Source organism: Vicugna pacos, chromosome 2 (genome assembly GCF_048564905.1).
Source record: "Vicugna pacos chromosome 2, VicPac4, whole genome shotgun sequence".
In the NCBI taxonomy this organism is placed as follows: domain Eukaryota; kingdom Metazoa; phylum Chordata; class Mammalia; order Artiodactyla; family Camelidae; genus Vicugna; species Vicugna pacos.
Genome location: NC_132988.1, coordinates 80,861,505 through 80,880,616, shown reverse-complemented (window position 1 = coordinate 80,880,616; position 19,112 = coordinate 80,861,505). Strand labels below are relative to the sequence as shown.

General features: G+C 32.6%; 1 protein-coding gene across 9 annotated transcripts in view; it reads left to right on the top strand.

The window, feature by feature from the left end:
* Nucleotides 1-19,112, top strand: part of KLHL8 (kelch like family member 8) — a 64,454-nt gene that overhangs the window by 14,804 nt on the left and 30,538 nt on the right. For 7 of the 9 annotated variants that reach the window (XR_012061231.1, XR_012061228.1, XR_012061230.1 and 4 more), the window contains 3 exons: nt 7,735-8,099; nt 16,284-16,832; nt 18,076-18,262. Coding sequence is in view for 3 of the 9 variants with exons in the window: in XM_072943060.1 (XP_072799161.1) it covers nt 7,887-8,099; nt 16,284-16,832; nt 18,076-18,262 (949 nt within the window). In the remaining 6 variants the exon portion in view is untranslated. The remainder of the gene's footprint in view (nt 1-7,734; nt 8,100-16,283; nt 16,833-18,075; nt 18,263-19,112) is intronic. The other 2 variants (XR_012061235.1, XM_072943075.1) reach the window with 2 other exon arrangements.

The following is a 19,112-nucleotide window of genomic DNA, read 5'->3' as shown; positions in this document are numbered from 1 at the left end:
GAGATTGGCTTTTTTTCATTGATCGTGTTATATGTTTTAATTGCTTATTCTGTTTTGTTGTTGAGTAGTATTCCTGAGTCTTTGAGTAGTATTCCTTTTAGTTGGAGGCATTTAGACCACTTTTATTTAACATGATTATTGATACAATTGGTTTTATTTTTTTTTGATTGAAGTACAGTCAGTTACAATGTGTCAATCTCTGGTGTACAGAACAACGTCACAGTCATGCATATACATACATATATTCATTTTCATATTTTTTCCATTAAAGGTTATTACAAGATATTGAGCATAGTTCCCTGTGCTATACAAAAGAAACATTTTTTAAAATCTATTTTTGTATATAGTGGCTAACATTTCTTAATCTCAAACCCCCACATTTATCCTTTACCACCTCCTTTCCCCAGTAACCATACAATTGTTTACTAAGTCTGTGAGTCTGTTCCTGTTTTGTAGATGACTTCACGGTGTCCTTTTTTTTTTTTTAAGATTCCACATATGAGTGATATCATGTATTTTTCTTTCTCTTTCTAGCCTACCTAACTTAGAATGACAATTTCTAGGTCCATCCAAATGGCATTATTTTATTCTTTTTATGGCTGAATAGTACTCCATTGTATAAATATACCACAACTACTTTATCCAGTCATCTGTCGATGGACATTTAGGCTGTTTCCATGTCTTGGCTATTGTATGTAGTGCTGCTTTGGACATTGGGGTGTGTGTGTCTTTTTATGTTAAAGTTCCCTCTGGATGTGTACCCATAAGTGGGACCATATGGTAAGTCTATTTTTAGTTTCTTGAGGAATCTCCATACTGTTTGGTGCATGGCTGCACCAAACTACATTCCAACCAGCAGTGTAGGAGGATTCCCTTTTCTCCACACCCTCTCCAGCGTTTATCGTTGGTGGACTTTTGAATGATGGCCATTCTGACTGGTGTGAGGTGATACCTCCTTGTAGTTTTGATTTGCATTTCTCTGATAATTAGAGATATTGAGCATTTTTTCATATGTCTATTGGCCATTCAGATGTCTTCATTATAGAAATGCTTGGTTAGGTCTTCTGCCCATTTTTGGATTGGGTTTATTTTGTTATTAAGCTGTATGAGCTGTTTATATATTCTGGAAATTAAGCCTTTGTTAGTCGCATCATTTGCAAATATTTTCTCCCATTCTGTAGATTGTGCTGAAGCAAACCAACCATTTTTTTAAATTAAGTTTTATTGGAACACAGCTACGCTTATTCACTTACAGTTGTCTATGGTTGCTTTTGTGCTACAAGGGCACAATTGAGTGTTTGTGATAGAGACCTTACGGCCTGCAAAGCCTGAAGTATTTACTGTCTGACACTTTACTGACAAGATTTTTGACTCCTGGTTGAAGTATTTTTCTGTTTGCCCCACCTGTTCTTTGTTTATTCTGTATTAGAAATGTGAGCATAAAAGAGATGTTAGAGGAGCTTCTGGCTATTAGAATACCTACACGTGCTTTCCTCAGATAAAATTTTAGACCTGACCGAAGGTATCTGTATTGGTTTTCTACTCTGTGTTACAAACTACTGTATACTTAGCAGCTTAAAATATATTTATTTCACAGTTTCTGTGGATGAGGAATCTGGGCACAACTTAGCTGTGTTCTCTGCACAACATCTCACAAACACTGCAGTCTGGGTGTTGGCCAGTCTTTGTTATCATGTGGAGGCTTAACTATGAAAAAGTCTGCTTCCAAACTCATTTAGGTTGTTGGGAGAATTTCTTTGCAGCTGTGTGACTGAGGACCCTAACCTTTTACTGCCTCATGCAGAGGCCTCCCTCAGGTCCTGGGATTGCCTGTGATTGCCTGTGATTCTCTGCTATATAGCTCTCTCCATGGCACTTGGCTTCCTCAAGACCTGCAGGAGAGCCTCTCATTCCAGTCTGCTCACAGTCTTATATAATGTAACATAGTCAAAAGAGCGACACTTTCTCACCTTTCCATTTTCTATTGGAAGAAAGTCACAGGTTCCTGTCACACTCAAGGGGATTATAGGAGAGCATGGCTTAGTGGGAGTCTCCATCATGTGTCCACCACATTAACTTCAAGAAGATATGAATAACCATAATCGATAATCTTTCATTGACCATTTTGTTTCCTGTCAAAAGCTGGAAACAGCTTTTGATGAAAAGTAACAAGGAAGAGACTAACATAGGAAATGTCTAGTTAAGTTATTTTATTGTTTTTAGAAATTGCATGATAAGCAAAGCTTCATTCTCATATGCCAGTGTTTGCAATATGGTTTATAATTTCATAAGCACTTATATAAATCCTTTATTTCATTTGAGATAATTCACAGAATAGTCTTATGAAGTAGATAGGTATACCTGTTTACAGATGAAGAAACTGAGGTTAGTAAAGCCTTCAAAAAAAAAAAAAGTGGTAAAGCCAGTAGGTGGTATAATCATGTATTTTAACTTTAAATCTTTTGTTACTGTCACTAACGTAGAATTGTAGCGTAGAACTATTGATGGTATGGATATTCATCAAATATGCTTCGATAATGTGTATGTTTGACTTTATATGTAAATATTAATAAATTCTGTGTGAAGATGCAAACAAAATGAGATTTTTGTAATGCAGCAGTGCCTCTGTCTAGCATCACCAAAATTCTAATCCCCAAAATATTTCTGTAAGATAAATTGTATCTCTGTTCACAGAGAAGATAACTGAAATTTAATTTAAGCAGGCTGTCATTTGCCCAAGATTAAACAGTTGGTAAATGGTGGAACCATGATCTGACTTCAGAATCTAGGATGAACCTGATTCAGTCAAAATAACCTCTTTCTGCTTTGCATCACTGGATAAAATCTCTAAGCTTAGTTTTTAGTTCATAGTCTCTTTCTGGAAATAGTGGGTTCCACATCTCCAAAGTCGTGTGCTATTGAGTTGTTCTTAAATTAGATTTTTTTCTTATTGTGGTAAAATACACATAGCATAAAATTTACTGTCTTAATTTTAAGTGCACATTTCAGTGGTATTAAATATACCATCGTTATACCATCATCACTACCATCCATCCCTATAACTCTTTTCATTTTGTAAAACTGAAACTGTATACCCATTAAACAGTCCTCCATTTTCCTCTCCCCCAGCCCTTAGCAACCATCATTATACTTTCCATCTTTATGATTTTGACTGCTGGTATCTCATTCAAGTTGAATCATACAGTGTATCTTTTTTTTACTGGCTTATTTCACTTAACATAACGTTTTTAATGTTGTAAAGGTTCATCCACATTGTAGTATATTGGCAAATTTTAAGACTGAATAATATTTCATTATATGTACATACCACATTTTGCTTAATCATTTATTCATCTATGGGCACATGAGTTGCTTCCATGTTTTAGCTATTGTGAGTAGTGCTGCTATGTACATGGGTGTATAAATAGCTCTTCAAGACCTTGCTTTCATTTCTTTTGTGTATATACTCAAGTGGAATTGCTACATCATGTTAATTCTATTTTAAATTTTTGGAGGAACTCCCATACTGTTTTCCACAACGGCTGTACCGTATTACACTCCCACTAGCAGTATACATGCGCTGCAGTTTTTCCACGTCCTTGTCAGCACTTGTTGACTTTGGTATCAGGGTAATGCTGGCCTTATAGAATAAGTGAGGAAGTGTTCCCTTCTCTTCAGTTTTTGGAAAAGTTTGAGAAGGAATGATATTAATTCTTCTTTAAATGTTTGATGAAATTCACCAATGAAGCCATAAGGTCCAGGGCTCTTATTTGTTGGGAGATTTTTTATTACTTATTCAATCTCCTTAGTAGTTATGAATCTATTCCAACTTTCTATTTCTTTAATTTAGTCTTGATAGATTTTGTATTTCTAGAAACTTCTCCTTTTTCATATAGGTTATCTAATTTGTTGATGTACAGTTCATACTTTTATAATGCTTATTTCTTTAGAGTCAGTAATTTCTCCATTTTCATTTCTGAATATAGTAATTTGAGCCTCATCTCTTTTTTTCTTGGTCCATCTAGCTAAAATTTTGTCAATTTTACTGATCTTTTTGGAGAACCAACTTTTGGGTTAATTGATTTTCCTCTATTATTTTTGTGTTCTCTATTTCATTTCTCTTTGCTCCAGTCTTTATTGTTTTTTTCCTTCTGCTAGGTTTAGGTTTAGTTTCTTCTTTTTTTAGTTCCTAAATTGTAATGTTAGGTTGTAGATTTGAGATGTCTTTTTTTTTTTTAATGTAAATGTTAAAGTTGTGAATTTCCCCCTTAGCACTGCTTTCACTATATCTCATAAGTTCCAGTATGTTGTGTTTTTGTTTTCATTTGTCTCCATGTTCTAGTCTCCCTGTGATTTAATCTTTGATCCACTGGTGGTTTAAAATTATGTTAATTCCCACAATTTTGCAATTTTTCATTTTTCTTTTTGTTACTAATTTCTAACTTCATTGTGTTGTGGTTAGAGAAGATACTTGGTATGATAGCTGTCTTTTAAAATCTATTGAGTCTTAATGTGTGGCCTAACACATGGTCTCTTCCGGAAAATGGTGCATTCCAAGAAGAATGTGTTTTCTGTTGTTGGGTAGAGTGTTCTGTGTATGTCTGTTAGATCTAGTTTATTGTATCGTCTAAGTCTCTGTTTCCATACTTCTGTCTGGTTGTTCTGTCCATTATTGTGTGTAGGGTATTGAAGTCTCCCAACTATTATTGTAGAGCTATTTCTCTGTTTAGTTCTTAGTTTTTGCTCCATATATTTTCATAATTTGTCATTGTATGTGTAAATGTTTGTAATTGTTATATCTTCTTGCTGTATTAAACCTTTTATTAATATATAATATCCTTTGTTTCTTGTAACTTCTTTTATTTAAAATCTTATTTTTGTCTTATGCTAGTATAGCCATTTCTTCTCTCTTTTGGTTACTATTTACATGGAATATTTTTTTCAGTCCTTTTCATTTCAACCTGATTGTGTCTTTGGATTTCAGGCAGGTGTCTTGTAGACAACAAATCATTGGATTATATGTTTTTTTTTCCTTCTGCCTATGTGTCTTTTGATTGGAGCATTTAATCTATTGATGTTTAATGACTGATAAGGAAGCATTTATTTCTGTCACTGTGCTATTTGTTTTCTGTATGCATTATCACTTTATTTTGAGCCTCATTTCCTGCATTACTGTTGTCTTTAGTGTTTAGTTGATTTTTTTGTAGTGAAATGTTTAAGTTCCTTTCTTATTTTCTTATGTGTATATTCTATGGATATTTTCTTTGTGGTTTATCATGAGGATTACATTTAACATTCTTAAGTTATAATACTCTAATTTGAATTTATAGTAGCTTAACTTTAATAACAGAAAAATTCTACTCCTTTACAGCTTCATCTCCACCCCTTTTCATTGTTTTCTTTATTATTATTGAAGTACAGTCAGTTATAATGTGTCAATTTCTGGTGTACAGCACAATGTTGCAATCTCGCATATACATACATATATTGGTTTTCATAGTCCTTTCAGTTGTTGATGTCACAAAATAACATCTTTATACATTTATATCCAAAAACATGAACTAAAAATTCTTTCAAATTATTTTAAAATGTTCTTAAAATGAAAATTTTATTTTATTTAAATTCTTCTTTCTTACTTATTTTAAATTATACTCCTAAATTATGTAGGAAACAATATTTGGTGTTACAAACCAAAATTACAGCAATACTAGCTTTTACATTAATAATTTTTTAAAAATGTATTTGTCTCTTAAATACAAACAATAGAGTTACAACCATTGTTAACAATAATACTAGCTTTTGTAATTAAACATGTATTTACTTTTATACCCATATGACTGAGTTATTGTCTAGTGTTCTTTCATTTTATCTTGTAGGACTTCCTTGAGTATTAATTGCAGGCCAGGTCTAGTGGTCATGAACTCCCTCAGCTTTAGTTTGTCTGGGAATGTCTTAATTTCTCCCTCACTTTTGGAGGACAGTTTTGTTGGATATAGATTCTTGGTTGACGGAGTTTATCTTTTAGTACTTTGAACTTACCTGCCCCTTGTCTTTTGGCCTCCAAATGAGAATTCTGCTGATAGTCCTATTGAGGGTCACCTGTATGAGCTGAATCACTTCTTGTTTTCAAGATTCTCTCTTTGGCTTTTGAAAGTTTGATTATAATGTGTCTTGGCATGGATCTCTTTGAGTTCATCATTTTTTGGAACTTCTTGGTTGTTTATGTCTTTCATCAAATTTGGGAAGTTTTCAACTGTTACTTTTTCACATATTCTCTCTGCCCTTTTCTCTCTCTCTTCTCCTTCTAGGGCTCCCATGATATGTATGTTGGTCTGTTTATGGTAGTGTCCCATAGGCTCTGTTTATGTTTCTTCAGTCTTTCTGTTCCTCAGACTTGATACTTTTTGTTATCTTATCTTCAAGTTTGCTAACTCTTTCCTCCTACTCAAGTCTGCCTTTGAATCCCTGTAATGAATTTTAATTTTAGTTATTGTACTTTTCAGTTCCAGAACCTCTTTATTGTTCCTTTTTAGGTTTTCTACTTCCTTATTGGTAATTCCATTCTGTTCACACAAATTACTTTTACCATGTGTTCCTTTAATTCTTTGAGCATCTTTAAGACAGTTGTTTTAGAGTCTTTGTCTACTATAAACACCATTACTACTTCTTCAGATATAATTTCTGTTGATTTATTTTTTCCTTGAATAGGCCATACTTTCCTGCTTCATTGTATGCCTTGTGATTTTTTGTTGTTGTTGAACATAAGACGTTTGAATCTAATAATGTGGTAACTCTGAAAATCAGATTCTCCCTCTTCCTTGAGGTTTGTTTTTTTAATTGTTTCTGCCCTTTTTGATTGATATAGGCTGTCTCTGTGCTGACAGTCAACCTGAGGTGTAAACTTAACAGTCTTCTCAGGTCTTCTCTGAGCCTTTTCCTGGGCATACATGGTCACTTTTTCATTTTTCTTCTATATGCATTTGGTTTTTTATTGTCTCAGTCTTTAGTGTTTTGCTCCCAAAAGGGGAAAAAATGAAAATGAAGGTATAAAGGGCACCAGCCATTTAAATCCTTGGGAAGTCACTTAAGATGAGGAGGTGGGAGGCTTGCAACAATTGGGGGAGGTATAGCAACAATGGCTGCCCACCTCTTTGCACCTCTGCGATCAGAAACAGTAGTCAGCAATCAGAGGAGAGAGGCTTGATATTTGGCGGACACAGTCTTTCCTGCCTACTGTGGCTCCTGCAGACTCTGCACAGGCTGCTTCAGGAACACATGCACAGCTGCTAGCTACATGGCTAGGGGTGTAGGATGGGCAGCTGCTACTGTACAAAGAGCTAAAATTGACCAAAATTAACTGTAATTTACCATTTAAGTTGTCTTCTGGAAGTTGTAAGCCTTTAGCAGATTCCAGAGTTCCAAGATAGTTATCAGACAGATTCTTGCCGATGCAGTTGTTGACTCGGTGGGGAAGCAGATTCCTCATGTTTCTATTCCACCATCTTCCCACAGTTTTCCAGTTTGATATTAAAGGAGTTCCTTCACTGATATAAAATAATTAGCTGAGGTAACTTATGTGACACTTAGTATAAAAATGCAAAGTTACTTATTTTTTCAATAATGATTTCTACAGTCATTTTATATATATAGCATTCAATAAGCTGTAATTACTAATGATTGGGTTTAGGGGGGTTGTTTTTATGTGTGTGTGGTTTTTGTTTTGTTTTGTTTTAGTCTCAGCAAGCTGAACAATGGCAGTTGAGTGGATTTTGAAAAATGTCTGAAGTTTAGTGGGTGGCATCTACCTGCTGCCTTCTCCCCATCCTTTACAAAAGAATAAGTGGGATGTTTGAGAAGAGAGCTGTATTAAAAGAAGAGTGTTACAAATGGCTTCAGAATCTTTGAATGCAAAACAAGCTAGGAATCGCCTCACAAAGGGAAAAAGGCAGCAGCACCAGCAAATAAAGAACAGATCTTCAGTCAGTGATGGTGATGGAGAAGATTCCTTTATCTTTGAAGCAAATGAAGCTTGGAAAGATTTTCATGGTTCTCTTCTTCAGTTTTATGAAAATGGAGACCTTTGTGATGTCACACTGAAGGTGAGATTGTCTTCTTTTTTTTCTTTTCTCATCCTCTTCAGTGTATTATGAAAAATAAAGGTTTCTGTAACCAGGCAAATTTTTGGTGCTGTACTACTTACAGCCAGGATGATTTTAGTTTCAATCCTTCTTTAAAGGAGAAGGGACAAGGGAGGGTAAGTAAAGGGAGCTTAACATAAGAAAAAATTATTATACTAATTATATGTTAATATTCACTGTTTCTTAGTTTAACTTCTGAAAATTCTTAGCCCTAAAACAAGTAGCTATTATTAGTGAAATGAGTAAATTGCTGTTGGTCAGAAAAGCTTTCAACTTATGAATTTAAAAATCTTAATGTATTCATTTACACTTGATGTAGGTTAGGAGTCAGAATTCTTGGTTTATGTAGCTGCACTAGTGTTTTATTGAATGTTTCTATTCTGGTACAGGCATATCTCGTTTTATTGCATTTTGCTTTATTGCATTTTGCTTTATTGCATTTAACATATATTGCTTTTTTTATAAACAAATTGAAGGTTTGTCAAAGCAACCCTGAGTTGTCAAATGATGGTTAGCACTACTTAGCAATAAAGTATTTTTTAATTAAGGTATGTACACTGATTTTTAGACATAATGCTGTTGCACACTTTTAGGATAGTCTAAACATAAATTTCATATGCATTGGGAAACCAAAAAACTTGTGTGACCTGCTTTATTTCAATATTTGCTTTATTGCAGTGGTCTGGAATTGAACATGCAGTATCTCCAAGATAAGCCTGTAATTTCACCTCTATTTCAATACTGTTGTCTGTTAAGTGAGATTGTTTATCTATACCCGATAGTGAAGTAGAGTCTATTTAGACTTGGATGAATAAGTCTTTGGTAGAGTTTGTCTGAGTCTATAGGATCATGTTGCTCTGCTACAAAAGACGATTTTAATAAAATTAGAAAATTGATAAAGCAGTGTGGAAGAACATGTTTTCTAATTGTTTCTCATTTCTCATTTAAAATACTTTATTATTATTCATATCTTGCAGTGTAATAATTAAATTCTTTTGGTGATTTATGTGCATCCATGCAGTATTTTCCACATAAGATTTACCACTTTGCGATCTCTCAGATTTTACTTTCTGCTTCTTATTAGTCAAATTCTTAAGAGGTCAGAATTGTGGGGATTGAGGCCATCCTCGGAGAGTCAGATCAGGAGGCCCTCAGTAAAAGTCCATAAACTGAAAACATAAACGCTTGAGTTTCAAGCCCAGAATGTTCAGGAGTATAGTGTTACACTGTAAATAAGTGACTCCTGTTCTTTTTACTTAAACTCTTAGTGTCCTTATATGTTTCTAGGTCCTAAAATATTGAGAAGGAAGCCATTAAATAATTTTACTAGCTTTGTGTGAAATTTAGCTATGTGTGTATTTTAAGGAAGGAACACCTAAACTCTTTGATCTGTGTAGCATATTATGTTTAACGCCATTGTTCTCATTTTCAACTCTAGTGTGAAATTCAGTGACCCACACTGGCCTTGACAAAAATAAAATGTAAAATAGATTATTTGTATAATAGATTATCAGTTCATTATATTAATATGTGTTGGAAAATAATTAAGTAGAATGTTATTATATAAGTTTTATAATTGGACTTTAGGATGATTTTTACTAGCTGCTACATATAAACTTAAGTGAAAAAATAAGGATACAGTCATTTTAGGGCAAATGATAACTAATTTCATAACTTTTCTTTATTGGTAACTTCAGCAATAGGTTGAAATGAAAACTTAAGAAGAATCTATGCTGGAAACCCAAAAATACTGTGTTTGAAGCAGAGGTCTTTGGTAATGAGAAGCTTCACTAATTTAAAGGAGCTATCATTTTTATTTTTTCAACTAAAATTAATTAGGTTTTTGTGATGAATAAGTGAATTGATAACATGTAAAGTCCTTAAAACAGTGCTTAGTGCATAAAAAAAATAAATATCAGCTGCTAGGTTCATTACATGCACTATTATTGTTTTTCCAAAGAGTGTCAGATAATTCTGCTATGGTATATTCTGTTCTTATTTATTAGAAAGAATTACAACTTAATCTTTTAGCAAGTCTGCTCTTGGATTCATTTAATTGTAATTCAGCATTTCTTAAACTTTTGTAATTTAACTATCACAGAACAACTAAACCAAATAGGATTATGGATAGTTTACAATGCTCTGTTTGACATAAACTTGACTTTTTACATTCATATAACCTTAAGGGTTATGCCTTGACATATTCATCTCCTTTTTGCTATTTGTTTCTGTTGATCATTATTGCTTTTAGAACAAACATTTTAGAAAGACAATTATCAAGACTTGTTTTGTTGTTCATATGTAAGGCCATTAGTGCATTTTAAAATTCCAAAGTGAGCACCTATATTAGAAACAACAAATAAATTCGTTTAACAGATATTTACTAAGATCTTACCCTACTACATGGAGAGTATAAGTAAATTTGAATAATATGCTGTCCTTGCCGTAAAGGAATTTGAAGGTTAGCCAGAGATAGGCACATTCACAGCTAACTATAATACAACTTAGTGATTGTCATTTTGTGGTATTTTTATGGAAGCATGGGAGAAGATCTATTATGTCTGAGAGGTGATTGGAAAGGCTTCACTTAGGAGACTATATTATCTTGAGGTCATTCCAGGGAGAGGGAAAACTTGTTTATACTTTATTACATTTATTAGAGAAATATTTTAAAATAGTATATCTAGTGGCAGGTCTAAAATTACATCTGAGGGAAGCTTCGTAAGGGCAACAGTTTGGGGACAGGGCAGAGGGAAGTTGTCTTGAAGGGGTATTGCATAGCACTCATAATGCTTAGATTACATGTCACAGATCGACAAGAGTGGCATTTACAAAGATGCTTTTACCTATACTTTATGTTGTTTGAGGAAGTGTTGTTGTTCTTTTTAAAGATAACAGTTAATTTTACTTGACGAGTTTAATAGGGATTATTAGAGGAGGACAACCCCCTAACATCATCTCTTGATGCCACCATTGAATATGTTTCATTCATAGTATTTGGCTTCTTTTTTTTTTTTTTTTGATATGTATGCTTCTGTGATTTTTTTTTAGGCAAGTATTTATAGGATTCTGATAAACATGTTGAAGTCTGTAAGTGTTATAATTATTTGCTGTCAAAACTTTCAGCTGACCAAGTAAGAATAAGAGCTCTGAAAAATTGCAGGGAAATAAAATATGTAAACTACATTAGAGTAGTATAATTCCCAGAGGTAGAAATGATAAAATTATTATCCTTATAAATGTAACAGTTAATTCCTGACTAGAAAACAGACATAATTTAATAGAAGCGAAAGTGATTTTATAATTAACATTTAAATATTCTGTGTTAAGAAGTCTAATAAAATTATGATCACTTTTACTTTTATCCATTCAACTAGTAAATCAGTATTTTGATTTTTTTTCATGTTGCTCAGAAAAGGAGGTATTGAAGTATTTATATTCATAGATCCTTTAACCCCCAAAATGCTACCTAAAAATTGTTTCCATTGTGAAAGTTTTTAAAATAAATGTGGTAAGATTGTAGAACAGTGAATGTGGCTAGACATTTCAATATGCTAATTCACTGTAAGCTAAGACATTATCTTGAGCCTTATACGTTTAACCCCTTCTTAACCTTGGCAGTTAAACATGTTTTTTGGCTACTCAAACTGATTAAAATTTTTGGCTTAATGAAAAGAGTAGCTAATTGAGCTAAAAGGGCAAAATTACAAGGGATTAAACTGAAAAATTAGAATATAGCTTATATACATACATAAAAGGAGATGGGTATATAGGCTTTTTTCCCTTCAGTCTTTGTTTCTGTACTGCTATGTGTCTTCTGCACTTTTATTTCTATGTAGTTCTTAAACATTTAGCTTGAATTACTGTTGTGGCATAATCACAAACATTTCAAGCTAATATACTTTAGTTTTTGTTTTAATTATAAAAAAATTTTTGGTATGTTATAGTTAAAAACATACTTAACTATTAATACTTAGAAATGAAACAAATCTAAGAACAACTAGTTCACAAAAGAATAGTTCACAGAATAGCCAAATTTTTAAAAAGCACTAAATATGGCAAAGAAGAAAAAAAAAATCGTTGAAAAATTCTTCCCTTATCAACGTATTGAACATTTAACACATTTATTGCTTTTGAAATTTTGGTGAAGGAAGTATTTTCAAACACTGCTGGTGGATATGTAAATTGGTTCATTGTTTTTCACAGATGGTTTGGCAGTATATATGAAGAGCTATAAAAAGCTTACATTTATTGATTCATTAATTCCGCTTTTCAGATTTTACCTTAAGGAAGTATTCTGAAATGCTGAAGAAACCTCTGCTCTAAAATCCTGTTTGTGTTTAAAATATGGGAAAGTTGTCCAAATGGCTGATATCTCAGTAGTTAAATGAGTTGTGTTACGTCCACTGTATAGGATAATATACGGCCAATAAGCATGAAGGTTTCAGCGTTTTCAGAAACTTAGGAAAAGATGACAAAGTTCAGGACAATCTCAGTTATGTTTCAAAATGCATGGGAAAAAGTTAAAATAATATCAACAGGTTGACATATTTGTTGAATTGTGAGTAAATTTTTTCCCTTATATTTTTCTGTGCTTTCTTGATTTTTACACATTGAATATGTGTTTTAGTTAGAGGAGGAAGAAAACTTGAAAAGTAAGTGACCTTTAATATAAGATAATAGATAGGTTCATTTTGTAAGTCAGAACTGATAGTTAATAGAATTTTTATTCTTTGTTTAATTTTTTATGTCATTTTTAGTTCATTTTTAAAAATCTCATAATTCAGCAGATCATTTATTGTTTTTAGACAGAGTTCTACTTAGTTTGTCATGTAGTTTTTCTGGTTGGACCTAAATACTGAATTCAGCAATAAAAATTAAGGGTGCTTGACTTCCCCTAGTATCCCTTCCCACCAGACCTCCACGTTGAAAGTGAGATGCTTTATCAAACTCAAAGCCTTTGTTTCATTATATTTTGATCCATGTTGGCTGATCTGTGGGAAATTACTCAAGGTTTTGGTTAGATGTTTGTATTTCAAGCTTTTATTAAATAAGGGATCATTATATTAGTTGATATTCTACATATTTAACTGCTTGAGTTTTAGCTTGACTTTTTTTCCTCTGAGCATCTTGAATTATTCTTATGTTCACTGATCTAATAAAAATGTAAACTAAAAAATTCATTAGTTATCAAGGACATACACTGTAGTATTTATCTCTATAATTTTAAATTATATAATCTAGCATCTAATATTTTATAGTTTGTGTATTTTTCACCCAGTTTTAAGCATCTAGTTTTTAGACTTTTATTTTTTCATTTTAAAATTTCTGATGAGATGCTTTTGATAATCGGTAATTATTTTTATGTACTAGAGAAGAAAAATTTGGGAGTAAACACTTAAGAGTATAATGACACTCTATAGTGTTAAAGGAGAATTAATGAATGCATAAAAGTTAATTTTTTTTAATGTTCCTGTTTCATACATATGGCTTAAAGATCTTTTTAAAGTTAAGGTGGGTATTCTCAAAGGGTACATAGGGGTGTGTTTGAATGTGTATTAAATATCTATTTTACATAATTTGAATCAAACTAGAGTTAAAGAGAAACAGCCTTATTATAAACAATATGAAAATAGCTTGCAGGCTATTGATTTGTACAGCTTAGATGAGAAGGCAGTATTAAAATGATTATTTGGAAATTGTAAAACCTTATTTTATAATACTATTATATAATAGTTGTTTCAGCAGTTTTATGTCATGTGAGATTTACAGATATGTACATAGAAATTAAATATCAGTGGTGTCCAGTGCAGATAATCCAAAAAAGAATACTTTTAGACTATTTTTAAATGTTTAATACCAGATTTCAGATCCCATTTTAAGGTTGAAGTAAATTTGAGAACATTTCAAGCTTTTTGCTGCAGTCTAGGTTACAACTTGAGTCTCAGTGGAATCTAAATCCTGCCTTGTGAATTCTTTTAAAAAACTAAATATCGTATAACTGACAGAAACAACCTTCCTGTACTTACTGAAATAAGTGATATTCATTAATGAAAAAAGTTGGGTAAAGGGAATTTATAAGCAAAACCATTTACACATTGTAACATTCCTCAGGCTTTTTTTATGTTTAGAGTTCTTATTTTAAAATTAGTTCCCAAATAATGAGACACAACTATCAGTGTATTATATAATCAAAAATGCTACATGAAAACAGGAAAATTGCTAAAACATAGGTAATCCTGTTACTTGTACTCATTGATTATTTAACATAAAGTGCTGGGAAAACCAGATACCTTTTTTTTTTTTTTACATAGTAGTTATCTGTCATCTCAGTACTAGAAACTTCCAGATGGAAATAAAGATTTAAGTGAAAAACATAAAACCATAAAAGTACTAGAAAACGTACTTGAAGTAAATATTTATGGAATATTAGAGTGACTCCCATTTCAAACATAGCACCTAAGACAGAAATCATAAAGAAAAAGATTCATTTTTTAAAAATTCATAGGGAGTGAATAAAATTCAGAAGCACACTTACAAAAGAGAAAAGTGTGAAATATATACGGCAAATGACTTAATATTCTAAACATCTGAGGAGTTCTTACAAATAAAAAGTCATAGAAAAAGAGTTCACCGAAGAAGTACAAATAGCCCAAGGGGGGGGGGGAGGTTTATAGCTCAGTGGTAGAGTGCATGCTTAGCATGCACAAGGCCCTGAGTTCAATCCCTAGGGCCTCCATTAAAAATAAATTAAATAAATAAACCCTAATGACTTCTCCAAAAAAACAAACAAACAAAAAAAAGCCCAAAATTTATGAATGATGCAGTCATATTAGTGAAAGAAATATAATCTAAAACAATGAGATATTTCGTTCATCAAATTGGCAAATACTTCTTAACAAATTAACACTCAGAATATGGCACAAATATTGTAAGTAGAACAGAAATGGACAATTTAGCAGTATGTAGGTACAAATTGTACCTATCCTTTGAAGCAGCATTTCTATTTTTAGGAATTTATCTGTGGGAAATAATAGAGAATGTAAATAGATATTCAGTTACAACAAAGTTTACTACTTTGTCATTTATAATAGCAAACTATTGGAAACAATCTAATTTTCCACAACTAAAGGGGTGAGTTTCAGGTTTTTATTATGGTTTTATAAAATATGTCATTTCAAAATAATTTAGATAGGAAATGAACAAACCTCAGTTAAGTTCATAGTAGATACTACTAAATTTCTAAACATTTTTTACTCTATTTGTTTTTTTTCACTGATAAATTGTGGATAATAAAAGTACCTACTCATGGGGGTGTTGGGACAATTAAGTGAGTTAATACATGAAAACACTTAGAATAGTCCCTGACATGATGACTATAGTTACCAATACTGTATGGTTTATTTGAAAGTTGCTAATAGTGTAGGTCTTAAAAGTTCTCATCAGAAAGAAAAGAAAAATTGTGATTATGTGAGGTGATAATTTACTAAAACTCATTGTGGTGATTGTCTCACAGTATATACATATATCAAATCATTAGGTTGCATAACTTTTTTGGTTTTTGTTATTTAGGTTTTTTTGGGGGTGGGGTGGAGGTAATTAGGTCTGTTTATTTAATTATTTTTTAAATGGAGGTACTGGGGATTGAACCCAGTACCTTGTGCATGCTGAGCAGCATGCACTCTACCATTTGAGCTATACCCTTCCCCTGTGTTGCATATCTTAAATTTATACAATGTTGTATGTCAATAAAACTTCAAAAAGTTTAAAAAAAAAAAAAACCAACTCAACAGATCAAAAAAAAATATAGTGCCTGATACACAGTTAAGTGCTAGGTGATGTTTGCTGCTGTTCTCATTAATTCACAGAATGCTTCTGAAATATTAGATAATATAGAAAAATCATAGTTCATGGTATAGACATTATAGATAACACGTGTAAAAGTTAACTGTCTAATTTGGAAGAAGAAAATTGCCTGATTTTAAGAAACTGTCCTACATTGAATGTAAGTGACCAAAGCATTACATTGTTAAAACAAATACACTAAATTTGTCTGGAATTTTTGTCCCTGCTACAGCACATGCTCGATGCTGATCTAAAACTAATTTTGGTATTAAACTGAGTCTTTTTGTTTGTTTTGAACAGGTTGGCTCAAAGCTAATCTCTTGTCACAAACTGGTATTGGCTTGTGTTATTCCCTACTTCAGAGCCATGTTTCTCTCTGAAATGGCTGAAGCCAAGCAAACACTGATTGAGATCAGAGATTTTGATGGTGATGCAATAGAAGACTTGGTAAAGTTTGTCTATTCTTCACGGCTCACGTTGACTGTTGACAACGTCCAGCCTCTGTTATATGCAGCCTGTATTCTACAGGTTGAACTGGTGGCTAGAGCTTGTTGTGAATACATGAAGTTACATTTTCATCCCTCCAACTGTCTGGCAGTAAGAGCCTTTGCAGAAAGTCACAATCGAATAGACTTAATGGACATGGCAGATCAGTATGCTTGTGAGCATTTTACTGAAGTGGTGGAGTGTGAAGACTTTGTAAGTGTGTCACCCCAGCATCTCCATAAACTTTTGTCCTCCAGTGATCTAAATATTGAGAATGAAAAGCAGGTCTATAGTGCAGCCATCAAGTGGCTTCTTGCCAATCCCCAGCATCATTCCAAATGGTTGGATGAAACACTTGCACAGGTAGGGACTGAAATAAGATTGTGTATAGATATGAAGTGATATGGAAGCAAATCAGCATGTTCCATTTAGCATAAGAAGTGTAGATTATCCATTGAGGTAATACAGTGTAAAACAGCTTTGATCTTACTTGCCTCCTTACTCACTATACCATTTAAGGATAAGTCTGAATGTGTTACATTTGAATTAGAAATACCATTATCTGCTTTTTAATCTGAATATTTAAAATATCCTTTGAGTTAGTAGTAGTAATGAATGTTTTATTTATGCTAAAATGTTCTGAGGAAACACTGCTACATTAGTTTATAGCTATTTTATAATAAAGTTTCTAAATTTACTGGATTACCTTGCTAATGAAAGTACATTTATTCCTAATTATTGGATTTATTCTGGAAGGAACTTTAAGACATCATTTTATGTTTTGTTTCCTCACTATAGTTTTACTTTTTCAACATCAGAATTATATACGATGTCTCTTTTTAAATTATTTATTTGTTAATTTATTTTTACTGTCAAGAGACATTTTTAACAGGGAGATAACAAATAGGCCTTAGAATTACTTTTGAAAATAAGTTTGTCAACCAAAACAAAGTTTTATTTCTGTTTTATCTTGCACCTGTATCTTACTCATGTGTATGTGTGTGCACCTTTAACTCAATCACATAATGTGGTTTGATCATCCCTTTAATCCACTAGAAAATCAGTGCATCTTTAAGAGAAGAATGATGAGTGCCTCTACTGAAAGAGGGTGCATCCCTGAGTATAACCTTCCAGGTCACAGAAAACATCACCTATTTGTTTCAGATATGAATTCTTACACATACATGTGTGAAAAATAAATCACATTTCCATACATTCAGTCTTAGCTTTAAAAGGCCAGAGAACAAAGCACCACAATTTTGTTTTGATTATGCCTATTCTGTAGCAGCAAGGCGCCTTGCGATTATGACAGTACCATTTTTGGAAGTGCATAAGTAACTTGACTGAGGACAATTGAATGATTTTATCCAGTCTACTTAAATCTGTATTTAAAAGGGAAGATATATTTAATATGTAATCTCATTTCATTAGTGCAGACCAATACTGGAAATTGCTTTAGAACTTGGCACTTTGAACTACATTCACATGTTAGAAAGGATTTATGAAGTAAATGAGTTTTAAAGAGAGAACATGCTGCAGTGAAAGTAGAGAATGAGCTATCCAATTGCAAGTTAAGTTTTATATCTGCAACTATTCACGATCTTAGGTTCGTTTGCCGCTGTTGCCAGTTGACTTTCTTATGGGTGTTGTGGCAAAAGAACAGATTGTCAAGCAAAATCTAAAATGTAGAGATTTATTGGATGAAGCAAGAAATTATCACCTTCACTTGAGTAGCAGAGCAGTACCTGACTTTGAATACTCCATTCGGACTACTCCAAGGAAGCATACTGCTGGTAATTAAATTACTTATTTTATCAACTCTGCTGAAAAGAGTTTTGTTGTATTTCAGGGTTGGCTATATATGCCCAAACCTAATTGTAAGATGGTTAGTATCTGATTGTCTTAAATTAATGACTGGCAGATAAGGTTACATATGAATTCTTGACTGTACGTGATTCAGGTAGTTGTAGCAATAAGCCAGTTTTTTAAAACGCTGTAGTATGACCTATGCATTCTGAAGAGCTCGCTGAAGTATCTTGTCTATTGGTGTCTTTTTGATTCTCCCAGGCAGAATTAGTTCCTCTGTCACTTGTGTTTTTAGAGCACTTATTTTGCACTTATTTTACTATGTTGCATTGAAATTTATTTGACATATTTTGAACCCTTCAAAGACAGAGAAGTATTTTATTAGAGTTGCATCCCTAGTGCTAAGGATGCAGCTTGATGTGTATTATGTATTTAAGTATTTGTTTTTGCATTTCATCAAATCAAAAGACACTAAATACACCTAACGTTACTATAATAGACCATATTAGACTCTTAGAATCTAAAGCTCTTTTATTTGAGGAGGCATGCGTTTTTTTGCCTGTACTTCCCACAATTTTCAGACTTCGTATTTTCTCGAGAAAGTAGTTTATGTTCACTTATGTTCTTCTTTAGAAATATAAAGGATATATTTGTGAGATAAGGGAAAATAAATGAGGTTTATGAATTCAAGGATCAGTACTCGGAACAGAGACCTTGTACATTTGCTACTACGTAATACAATTATCAAATAAGAGATCCATGGACTAGCCTAAAACCAACAATAAAAGGCAGTACTCTATTATGAATAGTGGGATCTTTACCTAGGTAGTATAAAGA